We start from the raw sequence: 15666 nt of genomic DNA, 5'->3' as shown, positions 1-15666 counted from the left end.
ATACAAATACATCCCATAATTTCTATTTGCTATATACATTTGATATATACGTTTCTGTATTAATCTTGAATTTAATGACTTCCTAAATTCTTTTTCAGAGATATTGAATGGTTTTTTAACCAAATGAATGATCAGCTGGGAAAACATTTTGATTTAACATTTTCAAGTGTATGTCCTGAGAAAGAGTCTCCCATCTTTGCTGACTTCATTAGTAGCTATGGATTCTATGAAGACATAACAGATCTGGCTGCACTGAGGAGACATTTGGAAGGCCAAATAGAAGAATATAATGTCACCCCTGGAGTTGCCCGTGTGGATCTTGTCTTATTCAAATTTGCCATACAGCACATTTGTCGCATAGTCCGTGTGATCTCTCAGCCGAGAGGAAATATGTTGTTAGTAGGCATAGGTAAGAAGGAATCAGCACTACTTCTTTTCTGACATGTAAACAGAATGATTGAGTGGATGAAAGGACTGAATCAGCTTTTCTCTTCATATTTCAAAATTGTTTAGATCCTAGTATCTGTAGGGCAGCCGTATTGAAATACCTTCCTGAATATCTCCATAAACTGGCATTTCTTAATAATGATTTCCTACCAACAGAACAGACATCGCTTTTATATATTTTCTAATTACTAGATTATATCCACATCTCTCTTTAATGCTGTTCCCAATTTGTTAAGATCCGTAGTGTTTATTTCTTTGTTTCTGTGTTAATTTAATTCTTTTATCATTTGCAAGTCATCTCCATCCATTCTTCTTCTTGCAGCTTCACTATTCCACCAAAAACCTTATTTTTACTTTTCTTTTCCCGAATTTCATTCATCCTCATAAGTTATCACAATTATCTGTTGCCACATTTTCTACTTCTTCATTGTTTCAGTAACTACACAAGGTGTGCAGTCATTAGCTAGTAGTGCCTCAGTAGCTCCTAACTTTTGATATATGACCATTAATAGCTTGGTCTATCCATGCTACATCAAGAGTGTAGTAGTCTTCATTTTCTTTATCTTCTTCTTGCCTTTTTACCTTTGTTGCAGGGATGCAACACAGAAAATAGTGTCTTAGGAACAGTTAGGTGGTTCTATGATTAGAAGAATCCTAGAACAGCCTTCCCCTCCCTCCACATTATTATAATTGTTATTATTATTATCACAAAAGAACTCAGCAGACAGTAGTGAAAGAATTAAAAAAGATACAAGAGCAGTGGAGACGCTGCATTATGATCACCTTGTCAGCTTGTAAACATGGCTGTAGGGCATAATGATGTTTGTAACGTGTCATTTAATTATAAGAGCACTTAATAATGAGAGTATTAGATAGCTGTCAGTAAATAACAGAGACTTAGGGGCAAATAAAAGGATCCATTAGTTGACTGAAATTCACTGAAATGAAATAAGTTTAGTAAATAGTAATTAATATAAGTATATAAATCAGAGGTAAAGGAGACCGAATAACAGAAGCACTGAGTCATCAACAGCTACACACAGAAGTGAATGGAAACTTTGCTAGTTACCCTTTGAAAAGATAGAATACAAACAACACACACACACACACACACACACACACACACACATCTGTGCACCCACGTCATGGTGGCTGCACACACAGTGTCATAATTGCAGTTTGGCAAGTGGACTAGGGTGGTGGTTGTGTTTTGAGGGATGGGCAGAGATTGAAAGAGGCTAAAGCAAGAGGAGGGATCAGGTAGCCAGTGGCTCGGAGGGAACCACCAGATGTGAAGGCTAGGAATACGCTACGTGAGAGATGGATGGTAAGTGCACTGATTACACATGTAGCACACTGATACCAGAGCCAGTGAGGAGCGACACTTGAAAAAGAGGACATGTAGGCATGGACTGGGGGGGAGGGGTTCCAGGACAGAGGAAGGGGGACTGACGTGGGGACAGAAGGTTAGGGAGACTGAGGCCAGGAGGGTTATGGGAATGAAGGATAGGTTTCAAAGATAATTTCCATCCATGCAATTCAGGAAAGGTGTTATTAGAGAGAAGGATCAAGTGGCATGGGTTGTGAAGCAGTCCTTGAACTGTAGCGTGTCATGGTCAGCAGTATGATGGTTTTGGGTGGTCAACTCTGTTTTAGTTGGCGTTTGCCAGTGGCCATTGATTCGGGTGGACAGCTGGCTGGCATTCATGCCTACATAAAATGCCGTGCAGTGATTGCAGCAGAGCTGGCATGGCTGCCTTCAAAGGTGGCCCTGCTTCTGATAGGGTAGGATAAACCTGTGACAAGACTGTAGCAGGTTGTGCTAGGTGGGTGAATCAGGCAGGTCTTGCAACCAGTGTTCCACAGGGATATGGCAAGGGGTTGGCAATGAGAATGGGATAGGGATGGACCAAAATGTTGTGTAGGTTGGGTGGGTGATGGAATACCACTTTGGGAGGGATGGGAAGGATCTTGGGTAGGATGTCCATCATTTCTGGGCATGATAATAGATAGTTGAAGATAGTGGGGGACAAAATGGCATTTCTTTGCAGCTCGTTCTTGGGGGTTGTGAGAGGATTATGGGTGTGTGAAAGTGCGACATGATAAATCTGTTTGCAGTTTGGTGAACAGTGCTTGTCTGTGAAGGTCTTTGTGAGACATTTAGCATACTGGACAAGGGAATTCTCATCAATGCAGATAATCCGTCTGTGTGGCCAGGCTGTATGGCAGTGACTTTTTGGTGTGGAAGGGGTTGAGAGTCAGTTTAGGAATTATGAATAAAATCTTTTCAGTTTTCAAGCTGCACCAGTTTGAATAAAATTCTTGAGTTTTCAATGGCTGTCTCTGCCATTGTCTTCAGGACTAAAAACCACTAACTGCTGTGGCTGGCATGGTTTTCCAATAATATAGGCATGATTGCAGCCTCTAGTACTAATCAGAGAGGGCTGAGATGACATGTTTGCAGAAGGTGAGTTGGGCAGTTCGTAGCAGCTCCGAATGTGCCATGGGACTGAGTGACATCAGGTGGTGCAAGGGGCTGTTGCCACATTTTAAACTGCTGCTCCTGCCGTCCTATAAGCGTTAGGCATCCGTCTTTATTTCCTTTCGACATCCAAAGCCCACCCCCATGCCCTACTAGTGTATGAAGTGGTTGATATCTTTGACATGAGAGAGTAGCTGTAGGGCAGCTGGTTTTAGGCCTTGGTCAACAAGAGCAGAAATCCTTTTAGTGGGAGTACGATAATTAGCTACAATGGGGGATTCAGGGTTGTTGGGTTTGTGGAATTTTGGGGAGCATGTGTAAGGTGGGCAACAAGTTAAAGGTTAATAGAAGCTAATGGAAGATATTTCAAAAAATAGAAATAGAAGATAATTGTGATTTAATGAAATAATGATATGCCAGAATAGGTGCCACCTTTCAGTTCACAGAAGGTGCTCATAACAAATACTAAGCAGTATGGGATTTTATAAACAAGAAAATTCCAAAACTACAGAGAAGATTTACTTCTGGTCCCAGGAGATGTGAATGATCCCTTCCTATTCTTAATAAATGAGATGGGATGTGTGTGTGTTTCCTTTTCTGAAGACAGCTTTGGCTGAAAGCTAAATATGTAACAGTATTTTTGTTCTGCCTGTCTGCACCTCAATGTGTCACCTTTACCATGGTCCTTATATTCTTGATGTTCTAACCTGGAGTTTCCAGTGTTTGATTTAAATGCTTCCTTTCACTTTTCTTGGAACTGTAGGTTTGCTAATGCAGTCAAAATTGCTTAAGCTATAGCAACCTTCAAGGAGGGCAATAAGCAGATGCCCAAAACTACTAACATGTTACTTCTGTTCCAGTTTCCTTAAAAGTTTTCAAGTCTCTCTCGTATAACAAGTTAAATAACTATTATGAAAAACATTAACTCCTCTTCAACAGACTGTTTGGGTTCCAACATGGTAAAAATACTGCTACTACTGCTCTCATTGAAGTTTTTAACTATGTGCTTACTGCTTTTGAAAATAAGGATCTAGTATCTGTTGTTCTTTGTGACTTCAGTAAAGCCTTTGAACATCTTTTAACATACTCCTTGCAAAAATGAAATTTTATGGCATGCATAAATAATCTTTGACTGTAATCAAGTCATATTTAAGCAACAAGAGACAATTTATCTCCACTAAAAATGATGCCCTTTGGAAGTCACTTCCACTTGTGCTGCAAGGCTCCATTCCTTTTCATCTCTGTAATTAGTTATTTATCTTCCTATGTAGAAGCTAATTCTGAGGTATATTTTGCAGACAACAGAACAATGATTAATACACACCACATCCACATGGAGTTGCATCAGGCAACTGCAGAAAAAATCAGAATTGGCTATGAACTGGTTTTCTTCTAATGAACTCCTCTGTAATCCTAATGAAACACTGGAACTGTTGTGACTTAGCAAGACAGCCAAGTCACAACGAGAGGAAGCCGAAAGGCACGTGTTAAGCTCACGCAGATTGGCGTGACGTCTGGAACAGTTAAAAGGAAATGAGAACTTAGAAAGTGGACACAGTTGCTGTAATACTTAACTTTAATCCACATTTGTAGAACATCTCTCGTTACGGTACATGCTTCATAATATTAATTATCAATTTAATACGGCGCGTTGCTAGGTCATAGCAAATGTAGCTGAAGGCTATGCTAACTATCGTCTCGGCAAATGAGAGCGTATTTGTCAGTGAACCATTGCTATGAACGTCAGCTGTACTACTGGGGCGAGTGCCAGGACGTCTCTCTAGACCTGCCGTGTGGTGGCGCTCGGTCTGCTATCACTGACAGTGGCGACACGCGGGTCCGCCGTATACTAACGGACCGCGGCCGATTTAAAGGCTACCACCTAGCAAGTGTGGTGTCTGGTGGTGACACCACAGGAACCATTTGTGGCAAAACTGTAATGAGAAAAGTGAATTCTGAGGAATGCTGCTATCATCTCCTTGTCAAGTTGAAGATATTGTGAGAGCTGTAAATCTATATGTTTTTATAGCATTACTGTGTGCTAAAAGGAACTTAAGTGAGTTTGACACTAGCGAGAACATACACCATCACAATACTAGAGGCAAGCAGACTTCAGTTTGCCAAGGCACAGACTGGAGAAGACCAAGAACTAACAGAAAATAATGTGTATAGAACTGTTTAATAACCACTGAAAATCTACTTGTTCATGACCATGGAATACTTTTGAAGTTGAGGCTTATAATTTGTTAGTGAAACACTCATTCTGCAGGGTAGCAAAACTTATTGAAATAACAGTGTCACTATCAGGTTTTAAGAATGTTAATAAACAAGTGAAATTAAATTGTAAGAATTTTTCTGTACAAATACCCTTGTTAACAATTATATATTTAATGACTAAACTCATTCTACTCTAAGAAGACAGTGGTTATAAAGAGTTTAATTGTGAATAGTCCTGAGAAACTTTAAGTCATGAACATTCTTTTGTAAATTCAGCACACAATTCAGATTTCTTTCTGTTGTGAAATGAATACTTCATGCATAAGTGAGTAAATAGCAGAAAATAATATATCATAGAGCATATTACATGCAGTTATAAAGAATGGATCTAGTGGAATTCAACATCCTCAAAGTTGCAATTATTGTTATAGGAAAAGAAACTAAGCCAAATTGTTTGACATGGTAAGTAATATGATTTTAACTCTTTCAGTCCTTCTCAATATGAAAAGTATTGAATTTTCAGTCCTGTTTACTTTTTTTATTAAAATTAAATTTGGTGATGTGAATTATTTGTTACTTGTTCATTGAGCATATAAACATCAGCCTCGGAATGGATCTTCTGAAATCTCGACAGTAATTCCTTGAGCATTCCACTATTGCATAGGAGCGTAACCTTCCTGAGTACATTACCTTAAATTCACTTAAAGTTTAATATAAGTGGAGAGATTGGTGGCAGTCACTGACACATATAACATTCACCTTTAAACAGACTGGTCCAGATGTGATGTGGGTGTGCTACGCGAATCTGTAGTCATTAAAATGTGTTGAATTGCGACTGTAATTAGTCATGCAGTATTCCTGTACATTTCTTGAATCATAGTACACCAGGAAATTGTTGCATATTACTTAAATCAGCAGACTTGAAGTTAGCATTGACAAATCAATTCATTCCCAGACTTGAGCACACAAAGAATGATGTCTCATAAGATGCTATTGTGAGATGTTTGTTAAAAGACTTCAGATAAGAGACCAACCAATTCTGAATTCAATTTTGATGTTCTGGTCTTCTGCATTGTTAGTTTGAGTTCAAGTGTATTCCTTGAAGCTGCAGTTGGCAAAGAGAATTCACTGCTGCGCCTGTAATGACATCATAGCAGTGCCGCCAATGCCCTCTGCTACCTAGTCAGTACCTCAAACAGAAGTTGCAAAAATACAGCAGAGACAGATGTCGTATATAGTACATAAATAAATCATGGGTGTTCAGAATAAAATCTTATGTAACATTAATCAGTACCAGAATAACATTACACAACTTGTTCACTGACACATACCTGATATCGAGGGAATAGAAATTTTAGTGTGATACCATTCATCCATACTTTGGGTTTTTTAAGTCTCAAAGTTTCTCCACCCTTTCAGTGACATATTTTACTCCAACTGGAACATACTTTGTGTTAACATTTTTGATTAAGTGTGTGATATGCTATAAAGAATCATTGCATTTAGTACTTCATAAATATTATCATTGCCATGCAAACAAAAACTGTGTAGGAGCTTTAAGATTTCTGCAAGGAGAATGGCATGTGCACTATTGCAGATACTTCACAGTGAATGCCATAGAATTTCCATATGTGCATATACAAATACAATTTTGTGATGCCCATTTTTTTTATATATATATATATATATAAAAAACAAAGATGATGTTACTTACCAAATGAAAGTGCTGGCAGGTCGACAGACACACAAACAAACACAAACATACACACAAAATTCAAGCTTTCGCAACAAACTGTTGCCTCATCAGGAAAGAGGGAAGGAGAGGGAAAGACGAAAGGATGTGGGTTTTAAGGGAGAGAGTAAGGAGTCGTTCCACACATATATATGTGTGGATGGATATATGTGTGTGTGCGAGTGTATACCCGTCCTTTTTCCCCCCTAAGGTAAGTCTTTCCGCTCCTGGGATTGGAATGACTCCTTACCCTCTCCCTTAAAACCCACATCCTTTCGTCTTTCCCTCTCCTTCCCTCTTTCCTGATGAGGCAACAGTTTGTTGCGAAAGCTTGAATTTTTTGGGGGGGGAGGGTGGGGAGTCATTCCGGTCCCGGGGGCGGGGGGACTTGCCTTGGGGGGAGGAAGGGACGGGTGTGCACTCGCACACGCGCATGTGTCCGTCCGCACATGCGCGGGCACGAGCGGACATTTGTCAAGTCAGTGTCTGCTTGTGTCTGTGTATGTGCGGATGGATATGTGTGTGTGTGCGAGTCTATACCCCTTCTTTCCCCCTAAGGTAAGTCTTTCCGCTCCCGGGATTGGAATGACTCCTTACCCTCTCCCTTAAAACCCACATCCTTTCGTCTTTCCCTCTCCTTCCCTCTTTCCTGATGAGGCAACAGTTTGTTGCGAAAGCTTGAATTTCATGTGTATGTTTGTGTGTATCTATCGACCTGCCAGCACTTTCGTTCGGTAAGTCACATCATCTGTGTTTACACACATCTAAAAACACAGATGATGTGACTTACCGAACGAAAGTGCTGGCAGGTCGATAGACACACAAACAAACACAAACATACACACAAAATTCAAGCTTTCGCAACAAACTGTTGCCTCATCAGGAAAGAGGGAAGGAGAGGGAAAGACGAAAGGATGTGAGTTTTCAAATGGTTCAAATGGCTCTGAGCACTATGGGACTCAACTGCTGTGGTCATAAGTCCCCTAGAACTTAGAACTACCTAAACCTAACTAACCTAAGGACAGCACACAACACCCAGCCATCACGAGGCAGAGAAAATCCCTGACCCCGCCGGGAATCGAACCCGGGAACCCGGGCGTGGGAAGCGAGAACGCTACCGCACGACCACGAGATGCGGGCGGATGTGAGTTTTAAGGGAGAGGGTAAGGAGTCATTCCAATCCTGGGAGCGGAAAGACTTACCTTAGGGGGAAAAAAGGACGGGTATACACTCGCACACACACACATATCCATCCATCCTTTCGCCTTTCCCTCTCCTTCCCTCTTTCCTGATGAAGCAACTGTGGGTTGCGAAAGCTTGAAATTTGTGTGTGTGTTTGTGTGTTTTTTATTGTGTCTATCTACCAGCACTTTCTCGTTTGGTAAGTCACAGCATCTTTGTTTTTTAATATATTTTTCCCATGTGGAATGTTTCTTTCTATTATATTGAAACATTAATTTAGTTAACACTAGGTGCTAAAATGAAATACACTTGGACAACACTTCATTAAGCTTTTTACAGTACGGTGGGTACTGTTCAGCTAGTTTCATTTCCAGCAGGCTTCCAATGGAACCAAACAAACTGAATGATAAGCTACAAGAATTCAAACCAAAGTTGAATTGTTTCTTTAAGGCACACTTTTTCTATCCTGTACAGAAGTTCCTTACAGTAATTTATAACAATTCTCTGTAATGTGTTATTTGTACATATAGTCTCTCACAATTTTTAATGCTTTGTTAATTAATTATTTTGTTTATAAATTTTCTAATCAGTAGTATGTAAACTATGCATTCACTCATTCCATGACCAAGTAGCTCTTGCTTGAATGGTTCCACAGAATCTGATTAAACAAATAAGAAACAAAATCACAATATTTACTCTTTTTCTTAGGTGGCAGTGGAAGACAGTCTTTATCTCGTGTTGCAGCATACATATGTGAATATCAAACATTTCAAATTGAAGTTACAAAACAATACCGAGTCCAGGAATTTCGTGAAGACTTAAAAACATTATACACAGTCACAGGAGTTGAAAATAAAGCTACTACATTTCTATTTAATGATACACAGGTATAAATATTACATTTCCATGATGATCATAGTGATTTAGTAGAACAGAAAACTAGTTATCTACTTGTGTACTAATTATATCTCAATCTATTGATTTTTTTGCTCTTGATACCAGAACAATTAACAAATACTGTATGTAATTTCCTTACTCTATTTGTTAGTCTATCATTATTGTAACTTTATGTAGAAACATTTGTCAATTTGAAGCACTTCTGACATGTAATTGTGCCCCTGAAGTCTTCTGGAATTTCTTCTTGACTAGTCCTCCTGTAACTTTTGGATTTGGCGAAGAGTTGTTACATAACATACATAACACTGCAAAAGTTAATTTTTGACCATTTCCTAATAATTGCCACATAGTAACATTTTCATGGTTAGCTTGTATTCACGAGTTAGACAGTTAATATATCATGGGCCAGCACTTCTCCTAATCGAAAAGAATTTTGCCAAAATTTTTAAAGTGGCCAGATATTAACTTTGCACTGTAACTATTGAATGCTGCCTGAAAATTACATGATGGCTATGTTTGGTCTACACAGCAAGAAACTGACTAATATTATGTGTACAGTGCCTGTTTATAGACACTTGTATTAAAAGAAGAATACAAATTGTTGAATGCTGAGTTAATACATCTGGTTATTAGTTTAAAAAACAGCAAAATTAGAGGACTGGTACATGATGTATACATTTGGACTACATACTAAGAACTGACTGCATGATGTTTATGACATGGACCCAGTAGTGCAACTGTCTAAAGCTTTGTCCATTATACCTATTCAAAGGTGCACACAAGATAGGCACCAAAAAATGGTAATATACAAGATTATTCCATATTAGATATCAATGTAAAAAAGTAAAGTTAAAGAGGCAAAGACACAATAAGTACTAACATGCCTTTGTTTAATAACACCTTTATAATTATAAAATGGCAAAATTATCAGTAATATTTGATAGGAGAGCAATTCACTGTGTAAAAGGATTCCTCGAGTTTGCTAAAAAGTCTTCAGAAAGTGAAATTTTCTAATTGGTATAGTTACCAGACTAACAAGTTAATTTAGTGAAACTGTTTTTTTTTTTTTTTTTTTTTTTTGGAAACATAAAAATGTGACAGTACTGAATTTTGGAAATAATCACATTTTAATGTCAGAATATTCTAGAACACAAAAATTTTGTTTGTGAATAATTTTTGAAATATGATGTTTTTGGAAAAAATAAAGTATTTATTGAAAAGAGGAGAATGAAGGCTTTCAAATAAGCTGTAACAATTTAAAATTAACAGCTTTTTGCTCATCAAAAATTTATCTTTTCCATGGTTTTTACATATAGTAAATAATAAATATGTCTTTGGAAAAAATATTTCCATGTGTGTTAACTATACTATTGTCATCAGTAATCAGAAAGTTACTCATTGAATAGTAAAATTGTGTGAATTCCTTTTTGAGTGAGAAATTTGATATTTTGTACAACTTTTGAAGATCTATTATTAACAAAATGTGACCAGCAAAGGAAATATATATCTACTTTGCTCCAGTCTTTTCACATAAAGCAATCCTTGGAAGCAAGGGAATTGAACCCAGTTCTTTCCAAAGCAGTATGATATGATGAAATATAGAGGTAGATAAAAGAGTGATAGTAAACATAATGTTAGAGGTTGGAAGTGAATGGTGTATTGGACTAACAGAAGACTCCAATAGATTTTTAGGAAAAAAGAACAGATTATGTGTTAGTGTTTAAAATTAGGGGGTAGAGAATGGATGATCTAAAGGAAGCAGAAAAAAAAGACAGTAAAAGAAAAAGATGGATGCAAAATGATTGAAGGAGAACTGCCAGGAAGGTGTTTATAAAGAGGTACTGCTTTGAAAGACAACATTACTTAATCCTACTAAACAAATTTATGTATATGAAGTTATGGAATTTGTGTACTAAACATAAATATTGTTTAGCCTGGACATGAATATTTTTATTGTTAAGGAACTTTTTAAAAGTAGCTGTTCGTACTATAAAAGTAGTAATTCATACTATAGCAAGTAATAAATGGGCACCACTCAACAGTGTGCCAGGCTTATTTTCTGTAACGAATAATGTTAAAGTAATTTTCCTTTTAGATTGCAGATGAAGCCTTTGTTGAAGTAATTAATAATGTCTTAAGTAGTGGAGAAGTACCAAATTTATTCAAGGCAGAGGAGTTCGATGAAGTAAGTAGTATCACAAAATCTTACTAATATTTCTTGTCTAGGATTAATGTTTTATAAATAGAATAACCCAGTGGCAGATACAGAAAAACCTCAAGAAGGGGGTGCTAAAGATACGGTATCTTGAGCTACCTTTTCTTTTACCGTAATAAAAAATAATCAAGTTGCATGCAAAGTTTAAGAAATTTTTATTAAACTGATTATACATGTGTACAAGACAATGCCATCTTATAATATAAAAGACTTGCAATTGTGGTTCTCTTCCTTTAAATGATGAATTCTATGCACCTATTCTTCGTGGCAAATTGGTTAATTACATCGTCTACAGGACAATCAATGTCAGTGTTAGTGTTCAACAGAGCTATTAAGTCAATCCCTGTGTGCCAGACAGAAATGTATGAAACATGATGATATGGACACACGTGCTGCATAGAAAAGAACAACTGCTTGATAACTCGATTCAGTTGAATCAACTGACGAAAGAAATGAATGAATAACGTGCAGGCTGACTGGTGGAGGCGGCACGGGTGGCAGTGCATGTGGCCTCACAAGGGGGGAGGCGCATGCTCCTCGCGCCCCCCGTATGTATCTGCCTCTGGAATTACCCAATAATTTCTGTGGTTGCCTATGTCATGAATTAATTACAATTTGGACATGCTGATCAGATCCAAATAAATATGCTTCTATTCTTCTTTGGGAACTGCTTCTCCTGTGCAGTGTCTTCAGTGCTAAATGGTCTGTCTATTAATGCTTTTTTACATGTTGATAGATAAATTCCATCAGACATGTATTGTAGTGCCTCGAGAACTTTGGGGTAAATTCTAGAGACACTCATGTTTCCACTATCTCGGACACACGATATTTTAAGGATGAGTGTGTGTGAGTGGAAATGTGTCTACTGCACCACGGTTTACATATGTTGCATGATGGGTGTGTGTTACAAGAAGACTAAAGTTCTGGCGGCCTATCTGTGCTGACAAGTGGTGGCAGTGCACGCCTTGGAAGCCGTATGACCAGTAGAAGGAGTAATCAAGGGCTACTCTTTGGCAGTGAAATAGTAGTGACTGTTGGAAACAAATGAAATAGGTTTTATCTATAGACTCATATACACTGTTGTTTGACTTGCTAGGAGCAATAACTGATTTCACAAGGGTTATTTAACCAAAAGAGACTGTAATGGTATATGTTAAGTACTTAAGTTTTCCAGACGTAGTTGATTTATGAGACTTGAAAGAACATGTGAAACTTGTGTAGTTGTCGTACTGTGAAGAAAAAATATAGCAGAGTTGATATAAAAGTGTTCTGAGAGTAATGAATTATTTCAATGGTAGAGAAGTAGTTCAGTAATATTTTTACTATCAAAAACAGTCTTCATCACAATTTATTTATTATGGTGACCGGTTTTGACCACTACTGTGGCCATCTTCAGACCAATGAGTAAGAACCTCCTTCTAGTGATTTACCACCAGAAGGAGGTTCTTACTCATTGGTCTGAAGATGACCACAGTAGTGGTCAAAACCGGTCACTGTAATAAATAAATTGTGATCAAGACTGTTTTTGATAGTAAATATCACTCTCACAATGCATTCAAAAGTAATCACTAATATTTCCCTAACCAGCACATTATCTTCAGAGAATAAGCATTTTGAAGATTGACGCAGCCGTCTGTCCTGAGAAGAAGATCGGCTGCAAACAATATGCAAATAGCCCATGAGAGACGTGTGATTCTTGCACCCCAGTACCATAGAGTCTCTGGTTGTAAGGAAAATCTTAAAGAGTATAATACAATTTTATTACAGTTGCTTGAACTACATGTCATATCTCATTAGAATCCACTACGTTAATACATTTTGACAAATCAAGAGAATTAGTGTCAGAATTACTATTCAAAACCTTTCATTTTTGCTTCTAGGATGTCACTATTGTTATTGTGAGTGCCATTCTTCCATGACTTTAACGCATGCCCAAACTATGACATCTAAGAACAACCGGCCTGTAGCAGGTGGTGCCACTAAATTCGTCGTTCCATCTTGCAGTATACTGCGCACGTGTACCTCATATTAACTGCACATATTAATATATCATTTCTCCCACAGTTGTGCTGTACGAAACTTGGCTATTAACTATTAATGGAAAACTCAGCTAATGATAAAAAATCTTCATTTTAATTTTCCGATGTATATTAAATTTTCGTTGTCACCTCTTTATATTATATTTTGTTGCTGTGATTTACCCAAGTTTATACATAGGCCATTTACATTTCTTTTAAATGAACATTACTTCATCATATTGGGAACAACATACTGCAAGGTAATCACAACACCATACCATCTGTCGCAAAGCTCTGACATCTCCTTTACGTTCGGGCATGTGTGGATATAACTCTTTCACTACCCTGCGTGATCAAAGTAAGTCTCCTTATACATTACTAGTTTAGGAACTCTTCAAAAATGGGAAACAAAATTCACTGCCACTCCTAGCTTCTGTAAGAACTGTTTAGACACCTTAGGCTGTAGAAACCTACTTCTCAATCACTTATAATCTTTGCAGTGTTATTTTCCTCTCAAAATCTATCCCCCTAACACAGTCATCCCTTCTGTGGTTCCATCTAACCTCTGTATAGGTCCTCCCTTCCCTGAGTTCACCTAAACTTTTCCTCCAACATACAGTTTTTACAACTTAGAAAAATCAAGTACCCCCTCGTTCCCATTCATCTGTGTGAAGAAATTTCTCCTTATAGATATGAATTCAGCTGATCAATCAAAGCTATTTGCAAGTGTCAGTTTCCTCCCTCCTCCTGATCTAGAAAAACTTTCACCTATTTCTCGGTTAATGTTCTGGACGGATGATTGTACGGTCGTATATTACTCGACTCATTTGCTGTCACACTCTCATTGTACTCCTAGGCAATTTGCAAATATTTTGCTTGGATGTTAGGATGTCATAACTAAATTTTGGGAATGGGTGCAATTCCCTTTCTTTTCAACAGCTAACATGTTGTTGCTAACATGCAGGACATTACAATAGGGGTTCTGTTAACTCATGTTCTCTATCTTCGAAGCGGAAATTGATATGTCTTTCTACCATACTTATGTATGTGATGTGTGTGTGTGTGTGTATGTGTGTGTGTATGTGGAGTGGGGAGGGGGTGGGGATGCACACACGCTTGTATATGTTACTTCTTGGGCATTCCTGTGAAAACAGGTTTGTGTATCAATGTTTGAAATGGAATTAAGAAGGGCTTGTGTGATAGAAACTATTGAATACGGATAGGAAGAGGAAAAGTAAGACAAGAAGTGTTAGGTCCTAAGAAGGGTAGGATAGAGGACAGACCCCAAAGACTGATTTCCATACCTCCCCTCTCCATGATTCCCTCCCTCACAGGTTACAAACCCAACCATAATATCATAATAGTCATGAAAGACAAGAAAATTTCTGTTGTACTATGCTGATTACTATGTGTTCTAGAATTTATATGTTGTGATCCACACATATAATAAGTAAATAAATAATTTAAAAAATCATTAACATTCCATTCAAAAACTTCATCAAGACTATATTGTCTTTCTAAGGCTATTATTTTCAAGACATTATACTTATTGACCCATTGCATGGTATTGATCTGCGAGAAAGTGGTTTAATTACTCATTAGCATAATGACCTGCATATTGCACTTGATGACTCCAGTGTGGATCAGTTTATTACATTGTCAACAACTATGTTTTTATAATCAAAGATGTTTAGTACATGTAGTAAATATTTATTTACTAATTAATGTAATTTTATGCGTGCAGTAGTTTGTATTGGTCTTCAGCGCAATAATTGTGTACATGATTCTAATTCTCTACAATGTATGTGTGACTAATGTTATTATGAAGAGATAGTAGAAGGAAAATTCATTTGTGGATTATAGGAAAGTAAAAGTACAAGAAACTGCCAGAGGGAAAACAAATTAGGAAAGAGTGAAGCAGTTAACTGAGAATGTGGCGGTTGTCACTCCACCAACTCTGCAAAGGGTGCAGACTCTCCTGAGGATCTACAGCACTTAAATATTATTCCTGTGTGCCAGTGGTGTTGAAAATGTTCTTCTGGATGCATTTCTAGTTACAACAGTCAAACCTCACGTCTCAGTTTGTTTAGTATATACACAAAGTTGTTGACACTCCACGTCAAACGTTCCTTTTTGTCTTTTTTAATTTTACTTAAATATCTGAAATTCCTATTTACCTTCCCTTGTGTGCTTTTCGACCAACATTTCTTCTTAAATTTTTCCTGGAAATCGTCCCAAGATTTAAAACTCTTGTGAATGAGCAATTTCCCGTTCAACTGCGTCACCTACCAGGTAACTTAGGTATGTACAAAATCTATTATTTAGAATCTCCCCACATCTTTGGTAAGAATCTGGAGAAAACTCTTAAAAAATAGGGCAGAGAAACTTCACTATCTGGAGTAAATTTAGGAAACTGTTTTGACACATTACTTAGTTTTAGTTCTTCTGGTAAAACTCCTGATAATTTATTATCATC

General features: G+C 37.5%; 1 protein-coding gene across 1 annotated transcript in view; it reads left to right on the top strand.

Annotated features, from left to right (window-relative positions):
- LOC126417162 (dynein axonemal heavy chain 2) overlaps window positions 1–15666 on the top strand; it is a 959377-nt gene that overhangs the window by 583940 nt on the left and 359771 nt on the right. The window contains 3 exon segments of the mRNA XM_050085060.1: window positions 99–409; window positions 8769–8947; window positions 11053–11142. Coding sequence (XP_049941017.1) covers window positions 99–409; window positions 8769–8947; window positions 11053–11142 — 580 coding nt within the window.

Source organism: Schistocerca serialis, chromosome 8, assembly GCF_023864345.2.
Source record: "Schistocerca serialis cubense isolate TAMUIC-IGC-003099 chromosome 8, iqSchSeri2.2, whole genome shotgun sequence".
Classification (NCBI taxonomy): domain Eukaryota; kingdom Metazoa; phylum Arthropoda; class Insecta; order Orthoptera; family Acrididae; genus Schistocerca; species Schistocerca serialis.
This window is presented reverse-complemented; position numbering and strand designations above follow the sequence as displayed.